The sequence below is a fragment of the Sardina pilchardus genome, chromosome 19, assembly GCF_963854185.1.
Source record: "Sardina pilchardus chromosome 19, fSarPil1.1, whole genome shotgun sequence".
In the NCBI taxonomy this organism is placed as follows: domain Eukaryota; kingdom Metazoa; phylum Chordata; class Actinopteri; order Clupeiformes; family Clupeidae; genus Sardina; species Sardina pilchardus.
Window position 1 is genome coordinate 28,836,486 of NC_085012.1, and position 20,000 is coordinate 28,856,485.

The 20,000-nt window shown below is 49.6% G+C and overlaps 1 protein-coding gene across 1 annotated transcript in view; it reads right to left on the bottom strand.

Moving 5' to 3' along the window:
- Positions 1–20,000, bottom strand: part of gli3 (GLI family zinc finger 3) — a 122,909-nt gene that overhangs the window by 65,450 nt on the left and 37,459 nt on the right. Inside the window, exon 3 of the mRNA XM_062521410.1 lies at positions 8,467–8,712. Within this exon, the coding sequence (XP_062377394.1) occupies positions 8,467–8,712 (246 nt within the window). The remainder of the gene's footprint in view (positions 1–8,466; positions 8,713–20,000) is intronic.

Consider the following 20,000-nt stretch of genomic DNA (forward strand, 5'->3'; position numbering starts at 1 on the left):
GCACTAGCACTGGAAATGGGGTGGTGGTGGTGGTGGTGGGACACGTATGCGCTCTATTGAAATAAGCAGAGGGCGTCTGATAGGTTTAGCATGCGCACACAAACCCGACGCACGGGATGTTTTTTCTGGGCGGTGAGTAGGAAAAGCACACGGCGCCGAGGCCTGAGGAATGTGTGCGCGGCGCGGCGCGGCGCGGCGCTGCCCTCCCCGCTCGTTAGCCGCCCGCCCGCCAGCCTCCTGCACACCGGCCCTAATGGCACATCCAGAACATGGCAGCGCCAAGACGCGTGGCACCACTTGCTCTCACATCACGTCCCTTGCAGAGGGGGTAAACAAATGAAATTACAGTCTGCGTTAAGTCAAATACAGCTGCTATGCTAAACAAACTGTTAAACAAAGTGGCATTTGGGGGGGTACACAAAGTTAATTATATGTCTGGGAAAGACACCCACTTGTGTCATTTGATACTGTGAACCTACTATTAAAACCCGCAGCTTAGAGACACATTATGCAATCAATTTCATTTTATTTTCATATCCACGTTAATCACATGTGGCGCATGTGGATTTGTTTGTCTCCTCCGTAGCTAAGGCACAATGCTTGGCCAATCAGACTGCGGCTCTTTTCCACGGTGAACTGAGCCACTGTAGCGTGGTGGAGTCCGTGCCTCACTGGCGAGAATCAGACAAATTACAGCTGGGTCTCAGTGCAGCCAGAGGTCAACACCTTCAGGGCTAATTAGAGTGCGTCCACTCCGGTTCCTAGCCCCTGTCACCCGCTCACTTTCTCCATTCTTTCTCAGCATGTGTTTCCTCTCTCTAAACCTCTCTGCTCCCACTCCCTCTGTCTTAATAAACTTCCTTACAAAGAAGACGCGACACAGGCCTTTCTCTGCAATGCAAAAATCACCCCCGCCCCTCTCTCTCTCTCTCTCTGTCGCTGTCTCTCTCTCTCTCCCCCAGAAAAGTCTGGGGTGAGTTGTAATCCATTTACGCCATCCCAGTCAACAAATCCCCCCCAATTAATCCTGACGGACTTACAAACAGGGTTAGGTAGCATCTAGAGAGCAGGGCCGAGAGGAGCAGACAGGGAGCGACTGTGAGACGGAGGGAGGGAGGCAGAGACAAAAGAGTCAAGACCAGAGAGGGGGCTGACAACCAGAGAAAAACAAGAGAGGAGAAAACGGCTAGATGGTGCCAGTGGGGAGGCAGAGAGAACTTGTGTCCTGGTGGTTTCTCTCCTTGCATCTCTGGCTGTCTCTCTCTGTCTCCCCTTCTCTCTCTCTCTCTCTCTCTCTCTCTCTCTCTCTCTCTCTCTCTCTCTCTCTCTCTCTCTCTCTCTCTCTCTCTCTCTCTCTCCCTCCTCCCTCCCTCCCTCCCTCTCTCTCTCTCTCTCCCCTCTCTCTCTCTCTCTCTCTCTCTCTCTCTCTCTCTCTCTCTCTCTCTCCTCTTCACCCAGGTGGCGCCCAGGGGTTCAGTGCCTGGGCCGAGAGACAAAACCAGGTCGGTGTAAACCTTAAAGAGGATTAACCCTGCCGGAGTGCTTTAATGAGACCAGAGAACAGCCCGGCACCGCTGAGGCCCCACTGATTGAGCCGGGCCAGAGCTCACTCCCAGCAGCCTGCGCCGACAGAGCCACATCAAAGAGCCCCGGCTGGGGAGAGGAGCGGAGAGGAGAGGAGCGGAGCGGAGAGGTGTGCTGAGCAGGGGCAGGGGGGGTGGAGGGGGTCGAGGGGTGGAGGAGAGAGTCTGGTGAGAGAGAGGGAGAGAGAGAGAGAGGGAAAGAGGGAGAGGGAAGGAGGGAGAGAGAGAGAGAGAGAGAGAGAGAGGGAGGGAGGGAGGGAGAGAGAGAGAGGGAGAAGGGGTGGATGGATGGAGGAATCCCTTATCTCTCCCTGAGAGGATGCTGCTCTGTGGAGCGAGATTGTCTGGAGCTGCCACCTGTCCCAACCATCTTTGAAGGCACCGCTGAGCCTGTGATGCCTCTGACCTCCTTCAGCTCCTTTTCTTTTATGTCTCTCTTCATTTTCAGCTTTGTTACACCACCCCCCACCCCCACCCACACACACAGACACACACACACACACACACACACAGACTCAAACATACCATAACCAGTCTCACACCACTCCTCCTGCACCTCTCTCTCGCCGTCTCTCTCTCCGACCCACCAGCCTCTCTCTGACTGCCCGCCCCCACTCCCCCCCCCCCCTCTCCTCCAGCGAGTTCCCAGCGAGTGTGTGTCCTGCGATAAGTACAAGGGGACAAGCGGCCTTGTTCCACCTTCTCAGCCGCACAATAATAAGGACGAGGAGACATTCTAATTACGGCGGCGCTTCTCAATCCCCCTCCCCTCCGCTCCGCTCTGGCAACGCACGCCCGTTCTCCTGCAGGTGAGCCGCTCCGCCGGCCGGGAGCCGGGAGATCAGGGACGTTGACCTTCTCCTGCTCCTCACGTGAGGGAGCCCAGACCTCCAAAACAAACTGAGCTGCTGAGATTTACATACGTGCGAGCGGCGTGTGAAGAAAAGAGAGCGAGCAACCCACCCCCCCCACCCCTGCCCCCCCCCACTCCCATGACACCACAGGAAGGAAAACGGCGCGGGAAGAAAAGACGACTTGTGAAAAGACGTGTTTGAAAAAAGGAAGGAGGAGAGGGGGGGGGGACTCAGAGATGTCACGGTTCTCACCCCTGCAGGCGATTGTGGAACGAGGGTCCCTGTGGGTCGCGTCAGCTTCTGTGAGGCTCCTTGTTCCGAGTGTTCTTAAGTCACATTCAGAGTGTCTGCGAAGAGCAGCTCACCAGTGCCTGTGGCTTTCCCCTGGCAAACAGCTCACACTTTGGAGAAGCGTTAATACGAGCACTTCTGAGACCTCAAAGCTCAATTATTGTGTTTTGCTTTCTCATATCAGAGCAGGGAGCTTCTGCAAATTCACACTATTGTACATTTATCTGGGGTCCTACGGCAAACAGATATTGTGCAGACAAAATACTACGCAAACAACCGCTGTGAAACCTTCACTACTTATTATCATTAGTGTCCCCGGGAAACTCAGTGGCTTAAGCGGTGGCTTGTTAAGTCACTTTGCACTCCAAGGCTTTCTTGGAGGAAAAAAAAAAAAAGAAGAGAACGAAATGGAATAATTTCATACTTGGCCTCACCCTTAAATCATATGAAAAGGGGGGGGAAGAAATCTTAAGAATGTGAGGGTCAGGCCAATCTAACTTTTAAGCAACTCCTCTTAATAATCTCTCTAACGGAGGGGATCATCCGATTATCTGTGGTATTATGTGCGCGGCGCGCCCGCACCGGGCCGTGGGAGGGGGCTGAGGCGGCGAGTGAGCGCTGCGCTGTGCTGCGCCCGACGTCGCTTCTCGCGCTCCTCTCGCCGCTGATGAAAGGAGGAAGGAGGGAAGCGCGAGATCCCCTTCCAGCGCCTGCAGGCGCGCCCCCAGCAGCTCTGCCCCCTGTGCCCCGCCGCCTCTCAAAGAGCCAATATTGAATCAATCAGGAAGACAAGCCCTCGTCCTTGAAATGGGTCATGTGTGCATGTGTGTGTGTGTGTGCGTGTGTGTGTTTGGTGATGTGTGTGCATGTGTATGTGCATGTTGTGCTTTTTTTTTTCTTTTCTTTTTTTTTTTGCTTTGATTCCATTTTTTAACATGCTCTTTTAGGTTTGCTTTCTATTCCAAAGAGCTGACCCAGCTCCCTCCGACTGGAGACTGCCAATCTAATCCGGGCTGGAGTGTGATTTACGCGCTCACGGAAGCATCACTGAGCTGCTGGCCCTTTGGCGTGCGAGTCACGTTCACAACCTCTTTGACAGCCAGCTCATTCAGTTCAATGGTCAGTTGCAGTGTTATGGAGAGGCTGGGGGGGAGGGGGGGGTGAGCAAGCAGGAGTGTCTGTGTTGGGAGTGGAGCGGGTCGGAGAGGCTCATGGTCCTGGAAGGCCGGACTGAACCTGAACGCTCGACTGTGTGCAATCAAATGAAGAGCCGCATCTGGCCCTACATATGGCTCCTCAACCAGAGTGAACTTGCGAATAGCTCTGAAAATGACCACTGCGCCTGGACTTCAGTCCAAGTGTTGAAGCAGGGTATCAGAGAAGCGGAGGATTACCAGCTGTGGGGATATCTAGATCTCTACATTTCTTTACTGACACAAGCAGACGCAGCTGGCTTAAGAGGAGATAGAGGCTTCTTGCGTCTCAAGGCTCTCCGCATTTAGTCATGAAGATACGATTCTGCAGTGACAAACACAAAGAAACTTCTAAACACACATACACACACAATGCCGTCAGCATCCTTCCAGCTGTGGGGGTGCGGCTTAGTGTTCTTCTTTCTAGCTTCTTAGAAATCTCTTGGACATCCCCTAATATTTCCAATACAACTGGAACTTACAAGAAAGCCACAAAGCACAATACAAGCTTTAAGTCCTTTAATGGGAGGCGTCGATTGGCGAAGACAAGTGAGCGCCTGTTTAAGAAAACAGAACACTTGAACGAGGAGGAAGGAGAATCTCTCCTCCCCGATGGACTGAGGAGTCGTCGCTGATTGGCCAGGAAGTGGCTCACTGTTGCTTAAGTCCACTGACCCGCTAATCGGCGCACAATGTAAACAGATGTCGTCGCTGCCGCGTGCAACTCACACTTGCGCACAATCGGAATCTTAAAGAGGCGGACTCCTTCATTAATCCTACCCCCCTCCCTCCTCTCTTTCTCTCAATCCTGACACCGTCTGATCCACGGAAAAGCCGCCACGTATTAGCGCGGTGGTAAGCAGGATGTGGACTCTTATCCAGTGTTTGCCGAAGAAAAGCGGCTAAGGCTCGAGCATTGCGATGGTTTAGCTTCAGCTCACAAAGGGGGAACAACCCCCCCCATCACCACCACTTCCTCGTCTTTGTACAGAAGTGGGTGTTTAAAAACAAATAAAGGAGTTTTTTTTTCTTTAAAAAGGAGTAAATACTGTCTTGGGCCTCTGGCTTGGAGATGTGGGAGAACAAGAAAGAGGTCTGGGCGAAAGAGGAGATTTGTTGCAGGAGCTGAGACCCCTGCTGCATAAACTCCTGACTCCCCTCCTCCCCTCTCCTCCTCCCCCCCAAAGCGCTCGTTGTTCCTTCCCGATTTCCGCTCCCCAACGCCCACATCTCTGAGAGCATCGCAGCGGCGGCAACCCACCAGGCCAGGTGCGCCGAAGGGAAGAGGCTGCAGGTGTTGGCACGTTTTAGGCGCATTAGGTGCCTGACATCCAAGTGGCGTGGAAGAATAATCGGATTTCGCCCGGGCCCCTTCCCTGGCTGCTCAGCACGCTCTGCAAACACAGCACAAAGGCCTGCAGCCCCCACTCCATCACACACTCACACACCTGGGATGCATTTAGGAGGTGATGGATCTTGGGAGTGTGTGTGTGTGTGTGTGTGTGTGTGTGTGTGTGTGTGTGTGTGTGTGTGTTTGTGAGGAGGAATTGTTCTAAAGGGTGGGGGACAGTGTCAGAAAAAGGGGGTCAACGTTCTTCACACTTCAAGAGTGATTTGAGATCGGCGCCAGCTAGGGCCTGCTTAAAAGGCACGAGAGGGTGGGGTGGTGGGGTGGTGGGGTGGGGGGGGTTGGATTTCGGGTCTCAGGCCTCTCAGAGAGAGCAGGGGGCAAAGGGCAGGTGCGAGGCAACAGATCCTCAGGGTCCTGCCTTCCTCCAGCCTGTCAGAGAGCAGCGGAGCCACGTCTGTGGGGACACCTCCACTTCCTGTCGTGTCATAATAGAGGAAGTGGAGGAAGCCGTGGCAACACGGCATGGGAAAAGCCCTGGCTGTGATCACTCCTCTGAACTTTAGGGCCATGGCCTGAGGAAGTCCTTCACTGGCCCCTTTATAGAGATGAATCAGATGACACTTTTGTAGGAGTCAAGGGGGGGGGGGGACTCAACTGAACTAGCTGTCGGCTAGAAGAGCAAGAATAAGCAACAACCAACCACCTAAAAAAAGTTATTTTTTTTTAAACAAAGAGCTATGGAGAAGCCCATGTGTAAGCATGTGTGTTGCCGTGACCATGAGGGCTGAATGACTCTCACCATTAGCCCACATAATCACCGAGTTTCATTACAGCTTCTGGCCCATCAATCAAAAAGGCATGCAACCAGAGCAACAGAAAAATGAACCAAAGCAGCTCACAAAATCATATTACATGTCAAAGAGAGGGGGAGTGAAAAGAGATGGAAAGAGAGAAAGAGAGAGGGAAAGAGGGACAGAGGAGGAGAGTGAGAAGGGAAGAGGCTGATGGAGAAGAGTGGGGGGTGGGCCTCCATGCTCTTTCCTCTTTCCTAACCTTCTCTCACCCGTTCATTTTACTGCAGCTCCGGGCTGCCATGCGGAAAGAATGGAGCCCTTTTCAAGTTACAGCAATGCCCCCCCCCTTCTTTTGACCCCCCCCCCACACACACACCCTCCCAACACGGCTGCTCAACTCTCCCGTTTCACCCGCTGCCTTCTCCGCATGACCCTCACTGCCACCACCACCCCCACCACGCCAGAGCCCCACATCATCAAACCCCTCTGGGCACCAGCAGCCTGGAACGCAGCCCCTCCAGCCCTCCCTCACCCCTCTACTCACAGAACACCCCCCCTCCCCCCAACCCCAACACACACACACACACACACACACACACACACACACCACTATCCACCTACCTCACCACCACCCATTTGCACTCACTGCTCCCACACCAGCCTGCCTCCTGCACCTCGCCCCCCTCTCCCCCCCTCTCCCCCCCTCTCCCCCCCACCAGCCCAGGCACCCCATGGCAGCTGCAATCAGAAGTGGCAGTCTTGCTGAGCTGGGGCCTTAGCCGGTAATGGACAGTAATGCCCGGCTAGCGAGGGTCCGGTCCTGCGGCCGGCCTTCCCCTCCGAGGCCTGACTTTAAGTAACCTTCCGAATTAGGAGAGCGCGTTAGTGCTCAAGCACCACTGCACACAGAGAGTGCTGGCCTAATGAGCAGGCTAAATAAATAGAGCTACAGTAAATGGCTGGAGAAAGGGGCACACAGAGAAAGAGAGAGAGACAGAGAGACAGAGGGAGAGAGAGAGCTTTTCATTACAGCGGTGGAATTAAAAGAGGTATGTCAAGCTCAATTCGGAGCCAATTTAGCGAAACTAAACAAGCCATCACATTGAATCCTTGTCCGGGGGGCAACGTCCGGGCTTACGGTGGTCCGCGAAATTAACCTCCTAAAGGGCCACAGCTCACCTCATCCATCTCTCACTCTCTCTCATTCTCTCTCTCTCTCTTTCTGATATTCTCTTTCTGTCCCTTTTTCTCTTCTTGCCATGTAATTCTTCCTCTCTTTCTCCCCCCCTCTCTGATTCAGTCACACTTCCTTGCAGGTCCCAGCGAGAGAGAGCAAAGGAGGAGAGTGAATCAAATGGAGAGAAAAGAAAAAGAGAGGGAGACACAGAAAAGAGAAGGATGGAGAGGCATGGAGGGGGGAGGCTGGAGGCTTTGATCTGTGTGTTGATGAAGGAGAGGGTAGCGCTGCGCTCAGACAGACCCTAATGAGGGAATTAGGGAGCAGCGTAAGCCGCCCTCCATACTAACTACCTCGGAGAAGAGAAAGAGAAGGAGAAAATAAGAAAGAGAGAGAGAGAGAAAGAGAAAGAGAAAGAGAGAGAGAGAGGGCAACTAGTCAACTGTCAGGCCCAATCACTCAACAAGCAGCTTTGCCTTTCACCTTACAACAGAGACGACGGAGGCGAAAAACACTACGTGCTTTTACCGTGTGTGTCCTTGTGCTTAAAGCCCAGGCTGAAATAGATTGTATGGAAGTGGTTGTCTGCCTTGCATATCACTCCCACTGTGTGCTGTGAGACTGTCAGATTGGCTTGGTGCTGCTAAGAGTCTCATTTTCTATAGTGAGACATCATTAGAGCGTTACAATGAGGGTCAGAGGGAAGTACAATTCCCTAGCATAGCTAATTAACTAGCATAAAAACCCATCCGAAAACTGCAGAACAATATCCATGTACAGCACATATATAGAACACATATACATTAAAATAAGTAACATTTTTAAAATGTAAAAATAAAACCCTCTCCTGATGATCAATATAAACCACATTGTAAAAACCTAAACTAAAAAAAACATGCAATCAATAATCAACAGGGGTGGAAAAGTCCAGCATCAGAAAGTAAAAGTCCTACCACATATTTGTGCAAACAATTAATTTAAACCAGCTGATTCTAATTAGCACAGCTCTTCAGTTAGGTAGCTAATTAGTGAGATCACCTGTGCTAAGGTAGAACCAATACATGGTTGGATTTTTTCTTTCTGAAGCAGACTTTTCCACCTCTGACAATCAATCAATACAAAGTAACATTTTTAAAATGTAAAAATAAATCAATATAAACCATATTGTAAACGCCTAAACTAAAAAACCCTCCACATAATCAATCCTTTGCGGGTGAACTCACTGTAGGGGGAGTCCAGGTAGCCGTTGCGGGGGTCCATGGCGAAGAGCGTCCCGCGGTACGGCAGGGGGTGGTCGTGCAGGTGGGGCAGCGCGCTGGACAGCTCCTTCTTGACATGCTGGGGGCGCTCCTCCGTGGAGGTGGACGGCTCCTCGCTCAGCTTGCCCGGCGCCGTGCCGGCCACGGGACTCTGGGTGCTGATGGCGTTGCGCCGCTCGCGGTGGTGATACGTGGGCCCCGAACTCTCATCTTCTTGAGCGGGATGGAGGGAAGCAGAGAGGGAGAGGAAGAGAAAAGGGGGGAAAGATAAATAAAGTGTGAGGGTATTGATATTCATGTCTTATAATTTTTCAGTCATAAGTTCTGTATGTGATTATTTTTCTTATCTATGTTTCTTATCATGAGTCTGTATGTTTACTGGATAGAAAAATTCAACTAAATGAGCCGTTTCTCTGTTTTGTGTTCTTCTACATCTGACTGTTTTTATTTCGATCTGTTCCTGTACCATCCTTGAGCTTATCTTTGTGTGACTGTGCTTAGAGATGAGGGGGGATATTGTGGTTTTGCAGTGTGTCTGTTCTGCAAGAGTGCATGCCCTGCATCAGTGGTTCTCTGTTTTGGATTGGCAGGTGGGCATTACTCAAGGTCTCATTTAGCCTGCACGCAAGCTGGGATGACCAGCGCCATACACTGTCAACCTGAAAGGATACTTATTAAACTATTGGATTGTTTAGCTAGAGCTGCTGGTGGACATGAGAGTAGCTGGTGGTCATCACTGTTAATGGAACTTTGCTTGTAATTTTGCTACCACTGCTTCACGGCCGGGGTCTTTATTCATCTGTGGTATCAAAATGACAAATGACCCTCTCGTACACTTCATGTTCAGTGCTGCTGAGCACATACAAACAGGGTATTTTGCATGTGTAAACACCTGTGTTATACATCTGAGTGAGGGAGTTTGTGCATGAACTGTACAAAAACAAAGAACATCTTTCTCTCCAGCTATCTATCTATCGCTCACTCACACACATATACACACATACACACACATACACAAATGGATAACACTATCATGAAAGACTGAAACCTGAACTGCTGACAAAGTCCTCTGTGAGCTCTGATTTTTTTTTACAAGGGCAGCACACATATAGGAGAAACTGGAACAAAAATGCCCTTTAGATTTTTCAGGTGAATCACAAGTAATTTGCTGAGCTGCTATCAAAGGCAACTTCTTAAGGCATGTGAACACCTGAACACAAGCGTAAGTGCACACACAAACAAACACACACACACACACACACACACACACACACACACACAGGTGCACACAAACTCAACAGCATGGAACAAGTCAAGTCACGTTCAAAGCTCCTAAGAAAGCATAGCTCGGTAGACTCGTTCAGACCATCTGCTCTTGCAGTGAGCATTGTGGGTATTTTCTCTAACCCCCTGGGTTTGGTCTCTTGGTGGGGATCTGAGCATGCAAGGCTGGGGCTGAGCGTCGAGAGGCCTCCTGCTTTCTCTAAAGAGAAACAGGCCTCCAGTCCGTATCAAAGCTGTAGCAGCCCGGCCTGGAGTTCCCACAAGCCAACATTCTCTGTCAGTTCCTTCACGTTTTTTTCCCCTCCTCTTCTTCAACTCGACTTTTTTTTCTCTCTCAAAGACATGGATTCCCATGGAGAGGGCAGCTCTGTGTTTTTCCCCGGCATTCCACGCTGCCCGTTAAGTGGCCTCATGGGTAGTATCAACGCCCACCTCCCTCCCTCCCTCTCTCTCTCTCTCCCTCCCTCTCTCTTTTCTTTCCTCCCTCCTTCTTTCTCTATCTGTCTTTACCCCCATGTCTCGCTGTGAGTTGTGCTCCACCTACCTTCTCTGTTACTCCATCTTCCCTCTTCTCCTCATCGCTCATACCTTCCCATCTCTTTTTCTCTTTTCTCTCTCTCTCTCTCTCTCTCTCTCTCCTTCTCCCCCACTTCCCAGCGTAATCTTTTCTGGAGAGCAGGGGAGCTCTAGGGGAGCGGTGTGATCCCTGGGGGGCTTCTCTCGGCGGCGTGTCGGGCTTTACTGTGGATAACTCAGCCCAAGGTTTAGTGACTGAGCTGGGGTCTGAAGACGCCTGACCCCCACTGCAGGTCCTCACCCCGTGACCCCAACGCAGTAAAATACAGTGCAGACTTCTTCCAAAGCTCCGCTGGCAGTCCCGGGCATGTCGGCTCAGTGTTCAGTATTTTTCTAGAGCTCAAACTACAGATGAAAACAAATGCAACGCAATATTACACGTTGGGCTGTAGATATATTTGTTTCGTAACAAAACGAAGAGAAAAACAAATAATAAAAACAACAACTCTATTTGACCTCAATAATATTTCTTACATGCTTCTATTTAATGCTTTAATAGTATTTCACTTATCTCACTATAATCCCCTCTGTCAGAGTGCTGTTTCATGTCAGATGTGCTCCAGTGGTCCTTGCTAAAGCTCGCTAAAGTCCAACGAGTTGAGCCACCCTCCAGCCCACCGCCGCTTCAGTTCATTAGGGGTCTGTCTGGGCGGCCCTAATTCCCCCCCAGTATCTCAGTCCTGACTACAGTACTCTGATGTTCTCAAGCTCTGGCAGGGGGACTCTGTTCTGGGAGCCAAACAGCTAAAGCTCTGTAGCAATAGCTTTAGCATGCGCGTTAGCATTAGAGGGCCGTCGACGAGCGTTGCCTGTCTGGCTCCTGCTACCAGCCCCGGCTGTGGTCAGAGGAGACTTGAAAAAGCCCGACAGAAGAGGGGAAGAGGAGAGGGCAGATTAGGCTACTGGTGTGCCCCGTGCTGAGCAGGAGAGGACGAGCGAGCCGCCTATGGGCAAGCCTTTTTTGAGGGGGCCCCAGAAACATTTGAGCTGATCCCATTCCACGTCCCTTACGCACGCTTCACAGTTGGCACTGCAGTCCCAAAGTCTGTGTGGTTGCTGTGTGGTTGCAAAATCCAGCGACTCTGAACCGTTTAACTGACAGGGAGTGAAAGAGAGAGAGAGAGAGAGAGAGAGAGAGAGCAAGCCTGTATAAGTGAGAGAGAGAGAGAGAGAGATACAGAGGGTGGGAGAACGAGAGCTTCTTCCAATCCAAGAGAAATGACAGTGTCAGTTATGGTATAAGTATTTAATCCTATACTGCGTACCCCGTGATCTTATTAAGGGAATAATGCCACTTATGCTGTTAAATCTGGATTAATAGGTCTACTCTCGCAAACTGCAATATTAACATAAAGGGATTTAGCAACTGTGTGCCTGTGCTCCTTGTATGGATTTGCTAGAGGAGGTTACAGCTGGCTATAAGCTTGCCTAAGTGAAATCACTGCCAGGAAATAGGGGCACAGACAGCACCCAAACAGAGAGATAGGGGCACGCATCTTTAAGGTCAGTTTAGAGAAAATAGCTTGTAGTGACATTCTACAACTCGACTACTAAACTGAGCTTTGAACATTGCTAGAAAGCACTTTACTCGTAGATTTATGATCAAAAATGTTTTAAACCCAAAAATGAAAAATCCCTTTTACAGGGGCATTTGAAACTGTGGGCCCCAGAGAACTGTCCTATTTTTATTTCTGTTGTGCTGGATTTTTGTCACTCCATTAGTTCCTGTTTGAGTCTACCTCATTGAAGAGAACCCTCCTTTATCATGGAGGCGGTGGTGTCCATGAAGATGGGTCACTTTAGGGGGGAGGCTGTACCTATAGTGGGCTCAGCTGCTGTTGGTAGGACCAGAAGAGCACAGAGGACTTAACCTATCAACTCTGCAGCAAACTAACCATTCCCTAAAGGCTATGCCCTAGAGTAGACTATTCACTCTCCATGCCTTGGTGGTGAAGAGAATAACATAAAGAAACTATAAATTAAGGGATTGGAAAGGCATGAGTAAAGAATACAAAATAATATTGATAAAGAGTAATAACAACGCAGCATTGTTTTCATCATGTTTTACAACTCTTTGTTTCTGAATAGAAGAGGAATCAAATAGCTCTGCAATTGAATTCAGGATCATGTGCTTGTTTGCTTGCCACACAATCCTGCTCCACTCCTCAAAGTCCTATGGCCTGAAGTCCTAGTGGCAAGATTGCAAAAGATTATTGAAATGATTTCCCTCTATCCTCCCTCTCCCTTCCTCTCCCCCCGCCTCTCATCCCAATGACTAACCACAAACTCCCAAGTGTACACCTCCCTCCCTCTCTCCCTCCCTCTCTCCCTCCGTCTCTCCCTCTCTCCCACTCTGCCATCAACACACAGACACTTTCTTTCTGCCTATCTCTCTTCCCTTAGGGGGAAATCTTTCTCTTTCTTTCCCTCTCAGTGAACCCTGTCGGTGTTTGCCCGCTTCATTCATGTCCAAGAGGGGTCAAGCGTATAAAACAGTGCTCAATCTAACAAGTGTCACCCGATCCCCCCTGGCCATCGTCATGGCGAACTGATCCAGAGTGCTTCATTATGCTCCTGTGAGGCGTTGAGCACCAGCTCATCCTTTTCACAGCGCTGTGGCTGAGAGGCTCAGCAAACACAGGGGAGACCCTGGGTCAACAAGCCTCAGCATTGAGACGCAAATAAATAATAGCCCATCACCCGCCTCCTTCTCCTCATTTTTCCCGGCTATTTCCCCTCACACTCTCTACACGCATGTTCATGATCATGTATAATGAAATATATAAGAGTCATCATATTGGTGGAACACCAGCAATTTACCTCCATCAGAAGATACGTTAAAGTGTTTTAATTTACAAAGGCAAAATCAATAATGGTGTGTTCCAAGTATCTGCAGTAAAATGCACATAACTTTTTTTTTCAATTTAAGGTCTGAAGTTGCATGTAGTTTTTACTAATTCATGTCACTGACTTTTGATGAATGAACCTTTCCTTCTGATGAGATGTGTGTTCATTTGCTGATGCAACTCCTGAATTACTCCCCTTTGTTCTCACCTAGCCATCCTGGTGAGTGTTTTCATTCTGATGTGAAGAGATACACATGTCTAGCAGGTTCTTTGAACCAGGAGGAAAAAAACACACCAAAAAAAAAGAGGGGGAAAAAAACCCCTCAACATTTGAGCTACTCTGACCACTGCCCTTCCAGGCCATTTCTCACTCCTCTCCACTCCTCCAGATCTCTCCCTCCATCTCTCTCCTCTCCTTACACTTGACTCATCCCATCCCCATCCACAGGTTCACAGGTCTGCTACTCAACCCTCCTTCACCCCCTCTTCCCCAACAACACAAAAACACCGGGCTGGTTCTCAATGGACTGGGGGAGGAAGCATGCTCCACTGGAAAAGAGAAGGGCGGGTGGGTGTAAAAAACGAGTCTGGTCTCTCTGTGGTGATTGAATTTCTTAACATCTTTTCAAAAAGCGCTTAAATGCCTGGAGGCAAGAGGAAGAAACAAGCTAATGGTGGATGGGGAGCACAGAACAAATTTCAGAGCCCTTTCCTGCTCGCGTTTGAGGTTGAAAGCGAGCTCCTGCCTTTCAAGTTTCAAAGTCCTCCTTCCTCCCGCAGTGTCACTGAAGGATTTGAAAAGAAGGTAATTGTGCTCGCTGCCGACCTGATCAGAGCGCACGCCCTGGCTCTAGTATATCAGGAGCTTTCTCTGCCGCTATAATGGAGACCGGTGCTCTGCTCAAGAGCTCATTCTCTTGCACTCTCTCTCTCTCTCTCTCCCTCGCTCTTTTCCCTCACTCTTTCTTCCCCTATCCCCCCTCTCTCTCTCTCTCTCTCTGACACTCTCTTCCTCTCTGACTCTCTCTTTCATTCCAACTCTCAATCACTCACTCACTTTCCCCAGCCAGCCCCTCATTAAATCCTAATGCCCAGGTCCCCCCCCCCCCCTTTTTATGTTTGGGGCCTCCATTGTAAAAACTCTGCCTTGGATACCTTCAAAAAACAATCCAAAAGCCCCATGCTATACCAAGGGGAAAGCAGCCTAATGAGAGGGCCAAAGGAGAGAGGTATGCAAACAAGCAATGACAAATTGAAAATATGGAGGAGATAACGAGGTAAAGAGAGGCGCCTTCTGGAGACGAGTGCTTGGCCCTGGGACACAAGTGCTCATGTTAAGAGGGTCTGTGGCAGGAGAGAGTTCTTGTTTCTCTCCGGCAAATACTTCCTTCTTTTCTCTCTCTTTCTCTTTCTTGTGCTCTGTGCACAGTAGGGACTAAGTTCCAGAGCACGCCAATCAGGTCTTTTTTTTTTGTTCGCCCTCAAAGTTCTACATGATATCCTGCAGCCACAACGCCAGTCAACGCCAATCAGGACATGGCAGAGGGGGGAGCACAAAGACAGCTTTGCATCAGCATTGCACAGTGTTGCGCAGTGTTTCCGGTGAGCGGGCTTTTGTTCGAGGCCTTACTGTCGAGGAGGAGCGCGGCGGTGAGCGCGGGCTTTGAGACTGAGCCAAAGCCGCGGAGAGTTTTCCACCTGCGAACTTTTGAAAAACACCATTGTCAATAGCAGGAACAGGTCTGGCTCAGAGGGGGTTGGTGGAAGAGAGGAGAGGGAGAAAAAAAAGAGTGAGAGTCAGAGAGACAGACAGATAGAGGGAGAGAGAGAGAGGGAGAGAGAGAAACAGAGTAGATGATGCGCACTGAAAACACAAAACGCTTCTTCAAAGCCCCACTCCTCCTGTGCGATAATCTCTCTCCTGTTACCCCCTCCCCCCCTCTCTTTCTCTTGCAAATCACATCGCTGGAGTTAGGAGAAGGGAGAAAAAAAAATAAAAACGACTTGAAAAAGATTCCCCCAATTAACAATGAGACTTGGGATGTGAAAATTCCAGCGTCTGGCGTCCGTTTAATAAGAGCAGCTCTCCAAGCGGCTTAGCGTTAGCGGAGCTAGCGTTACCTGAATCATGCGGCCTGGCACCAGGTGCAGCACTACACGGGGGAATCGCTGGTGATTAGCTGGCCCGCCAGGAAAAAGGGGAGCGCCTTGCATCAGCTGGAACACTCCGAATAGAGAGAGCGAGAGAGAGAGAGAGAGAGAGAGAAGTAGAAAGTACCCCAACACCGCACAGGGATTACTGCGATTGTGTGGGGTATTTTTTCACTCAACTTCTTGGCTCCCCAAGCAGTAACACAGAGTGGAGGGTTCGCCAGAAGATCCCGCCTTAACCCCCGCTGCGGGGATCCATAATGCCATGCAAGAGCTCGCTGAAAGGGGGGTTCAGATTGCGATTATGTGAAGGTGACTAAGTCTTCACACATTGATCGCCATGCTTAAATGTCATGGCAATGGCTCAAAAACAGTTCCGTTTGTATGAAGGACGGACAAAAAAAAATTTCTCCAAGGATTCCTCAGAATTCCGACCGGGGACTTTAACAGACTGATACTTTTTTGATCAGGAAAAATAATTCACTTTCCAGCTCTTAGAAAGAATATTCTTCAATCCTAGTTGGCATACAGTGTCCACTAAAATGAGTAGGAATCAGTTGAAAGAAAGAAACTGTAATGGTTTCATAAACTGAAAATATGCGCCCCATAACTTGACTATGAGCTTCCTCCTATTTAATTACCACTGCACTTTATAGACCTTTTTAAAATAAACAATATTCCATTGAGAAGATTTTAATATGATGTGACTCACAAATTCTTTAATAGCCTTTGGCAAATTTATTGGCAACCATAGGCATGCTATAAATAATTGTTTTTGCCAAAGGACTTTCTATCCCAGTAGGGTTTCAAAACATTATACCAACGTCCAGGGTGAGGTGGATATTTTCCAGAAGGCAGTGTTTCTCTGCAGGACCAAAAAAAAAAAAACATTAGAGGACATGCCTTTAATTTTATGTCATTACAAACTGGCTACACCCAGCTCAAAAGCCAGTCCTCCACTGCCAAGAAATTTGATTAAATCTCAAAAAGGGAAAAAAAGAAGCTTGGGACTATTCATGCTGTGCTTTTACGCCAAGATTTTTTCTCTCTCTTTCGTCTGCCTTTTGCGTTTGAGCTTGGACACCACCAGACAGTTATGAAATGACAGAAAATCAATGCGGAAGCTTTGTTAAAAAGAAAAGTGAAAAGGAGTTCACAGCTCACACCTACTGCTGAAACTTGGGTTTGCTTGCTTTCTGCATTTGGAGCAATCTCATGGTGGGGTGCTATTTACACAGCGGCTCGTGACTGATGCTCAGGGTAATTGCGTGTGGATTCTGCCTGGCGGTTTGGGGGCCTCTCTGTCACCTCTTTAGCAGCTTGCTGACAGAGTCTGATTCCCCACTCTGAGTGTCAGTGACTGCTCTCCTCCATATTCATCTACCAGGGTTCGATGCCTCTTGCATGTCTCAATCTGACTGCTTTGCCATGCAACCCCCCACAACCCCCAACCCCCAACCCCCGACTTCCCCCTCCCTTTTCCTCTCATGCCCTCTCTCGTGTTTCTCGGTCCTCATGCTCCAGGGACCTGAGCCATTCCATTTCGCCTACAGGCCTCTTTTGAGATTTCCTTGAGAGCCTGCCATCTAACAGGCCCGGCCCAGGTTGCAGAGCGGCAGCGCTGGGGGTTGGGCAAGAGAGCGCCACAAAGCCGAATCAAAGACTTCAACAAGGTCCCGAAGACTCCCACTTCACTCGCACTGAATCAGTGTCAGGGTTCTGGAACACCTTCCTCTCCCCCAACTCCCCCACTCACAATCCCTTATCATCGAAACGATACATCACGACTGCAACGTGTGGAACTGGGCTTGAGTTTGGGTAGCATGGAAAAGTGCTTCTACAAAACAGACCACATGCCGGACTATTTGGTTACACAAAAGACCTTCAATTTTGCAGATGTTCTGAATTTAAAAAAGTAAGCCCCTTCTTTTGGATATTTAGAATGAAAAAGTGAAAGAAAATACACACATCGCTGCAGCTTTCTGCTGTCTGCTGCCATCAGTTTGAGGTTCTCAAGGTGCATCCCTTGAAAACAGCACAGATTCATCTCAGCGGCAGCAGCAGCATCTGCGTTTCAACAGACACAGGCGACTAACGCGAGAGAGCTTCCTGTAACTCAGTGACAGATGCATGGACTCCAGAGAATGACGGTACACTCTGTGCTTTGAGTATACTGTGGTTGAGAGCCACACCTAAGAAGGGTACCACTCCCTATACTGAGAGATGACAGATAGGGAGAGAGAGAGAGCTCTGAATAGGTGGCAAAAAGCCTTGATCAACATATATTATTATACTTGGTAGGTACCCTTCATTTAAATCTTTCAAAAGCGGCTATTTTTGTTCCGCCAACCTTTCCTCGACTCGCAAATTGCTGAACGACCAAATATGTAACTCTATCCTCTACAAAGTTTTCAGTGGAGAGATGGAATTTGCCTTTTTACTCACTGGCAAGGCACACGCTTGAGACCCTGGGAGTCGGTCTTTTAGGCTGATATTTCTCGCTTCCAGCTCTTCGTGACTGGCCTGCTCTGGCCAGATTCTGCCCGGAGACACAGAGGGCCGAGGAGGGCCAGCTATCCGGCTGCGTCTGACCGCTGGCATCTCCCTCCTTCTCCCGCACACGCCCAGCAGCCACCCAGCTCCAGCCTGCGCTGCCCAGATTAGCGCCCGCCGCACGCTGAGGGGAGCGGCAGATCCACCCAGAGCTGAGCCGCTAACGCTAACGCTGCGCTAACTTCCACGCAGCTCCACAGCTAAATGAGACACTACAACGTCAACAACATGTCTGACCAAAAGGTGCAGGACTGCTCAATGGGCTTCTCTCCCCTCTCTTTCTCCAGCACACCCTCTGACAGCCTCGGTCTAAGCATGGCATCGGGATGCTATGGGTGAGTACGCACCAGGCATGCTGGCAAAGGGAGCAGCCCTATTAAGACAGTTAGCCAGCGCTTACCAGCGGATGGATAATTAGACACTTCAAAGGCACCTGCTCGCGATCCCATGAGGTGGGGATGTATTCACTGCCCCCTCTCCTCTCTTCCATTCCTCTATCCCATTTTAAAAGCATGTTAACTCCTATCTGGGGCTAGCAGGCTAATTTAACTTCTGACATTTGATATGTGAGGAATGAGAGGGATCAGCCGTTTAGCTGGAACGGGATTACCCCCGCATCACCACCCCCCCTCCTTCTTCCCACGTGAGGGAGGGAGGGAGAGGGGGCTGGTTTGGGGGTGGGGGGTGTGGGGGGAGCAGGCCGCTCGCAGTCAGGCCAGATTCATTAATTTGCCTGGTGTGCTAAGCAGTTTATCAATGACGGCGAAAATGTCTCGGCCCAGAGTGGAACATCCCTTTACCCCAGCCTGCCCGACACTCCTCCCCTCCCTCTTCCTCTTCCTCTTCCCCTCGGCTCCCTCCAGCTCCACTCGGCTGCCGGCGGTTATCACAGGCCTGCTGGCGTACAAATTCCTGTGAGCCTGTCAGTCAGCTGCTAGCTCTCCTCCTGCTTTCATGACAGCAGTAGCAGTAATGAAATCAGTCAGAATGGCATGAGGGTGTTGTTACAGGTGTAAGAAATTACACTGAGAAAACAGTTTTTTCCCTTCCTCTATCGCTCTGCGTTGCTATGGATTGTTTACGCTTCGTTTTGAAATTCAGCCAATGCTGTGAGCAAATGCTAGCCTGAGCCAGCTAAATCCTATCAAAAACCAAATAGCCCCTCTCTACACTGTTCTATCAAAGGCAGATGGTCTTAGCCCACTGTATCCTATCAAAGGAAAGCCTCCTTGACCTTTGACTTTACACATGTGGAGAGGAGGGCCAGCACTAACTCTGGGTTAGTTTTGGTGGATTCAATTCTGTTCAGTGTCAATATCACAAGTTGTATGCATGCGTGTGTGTGTGTGTGTGTGTGTGTGTGTGTGTGTGTGTGTGTGTGTGTGTGTGTGTGTGTGTGTGTGTGTGTGTGTGTGTGTGTGTGTGTGCGTGTGCGTGTGATGTGTGACGGATCTGGGTTAAATGTTTGCCACGCCTAAACTCTTTGATGCAACAGCTGTTCCTGCTTAGGCGTCCCTTTCTCCTGCTCGACTCCAACATACAGTGTCTTCCACGGGGCACTGTGACAATCATAATTCCAAGCAACAAGACAAACAACATTAAAACAGACACAGACACACACACACCAGCCCCACCAAGATTCGAAACCACAAGTCAAAAGCCATCAAACTCATCACCACTCAGCATGCATTTCCAACACACAACATAGACAAAGCAGTAAAAACACATGACACATGACTCTGAACAAACAGGGTTCCCCTGAGATAGCATGTCATTTAGTGGGCTGTAACAGACTAGCAGACATCTAAAGCAAGCAGTTGCTTAGTTCACTCACTAACAGACGCATTTCAACCGGGTTTAACAAATAGAGGGACCACTCTGGGGGGGCTGCTTAAAACATTACCTTCGAGGTTATCAATCTTCATTTAGTAAGCATGGCGCCTGCTGTTAACGCTGTGGAATTGGGCAAATTTGCTGCTTAAATGTCTCGCTCTTTCTCATTTTTTCTTTTTCTTCTTTCTTTCTCTCTTTCTCTCCTCTCTCTGTCTCTCCCTGCCTGACAAAGGTATGAAGGGGGAGTGGTACCAC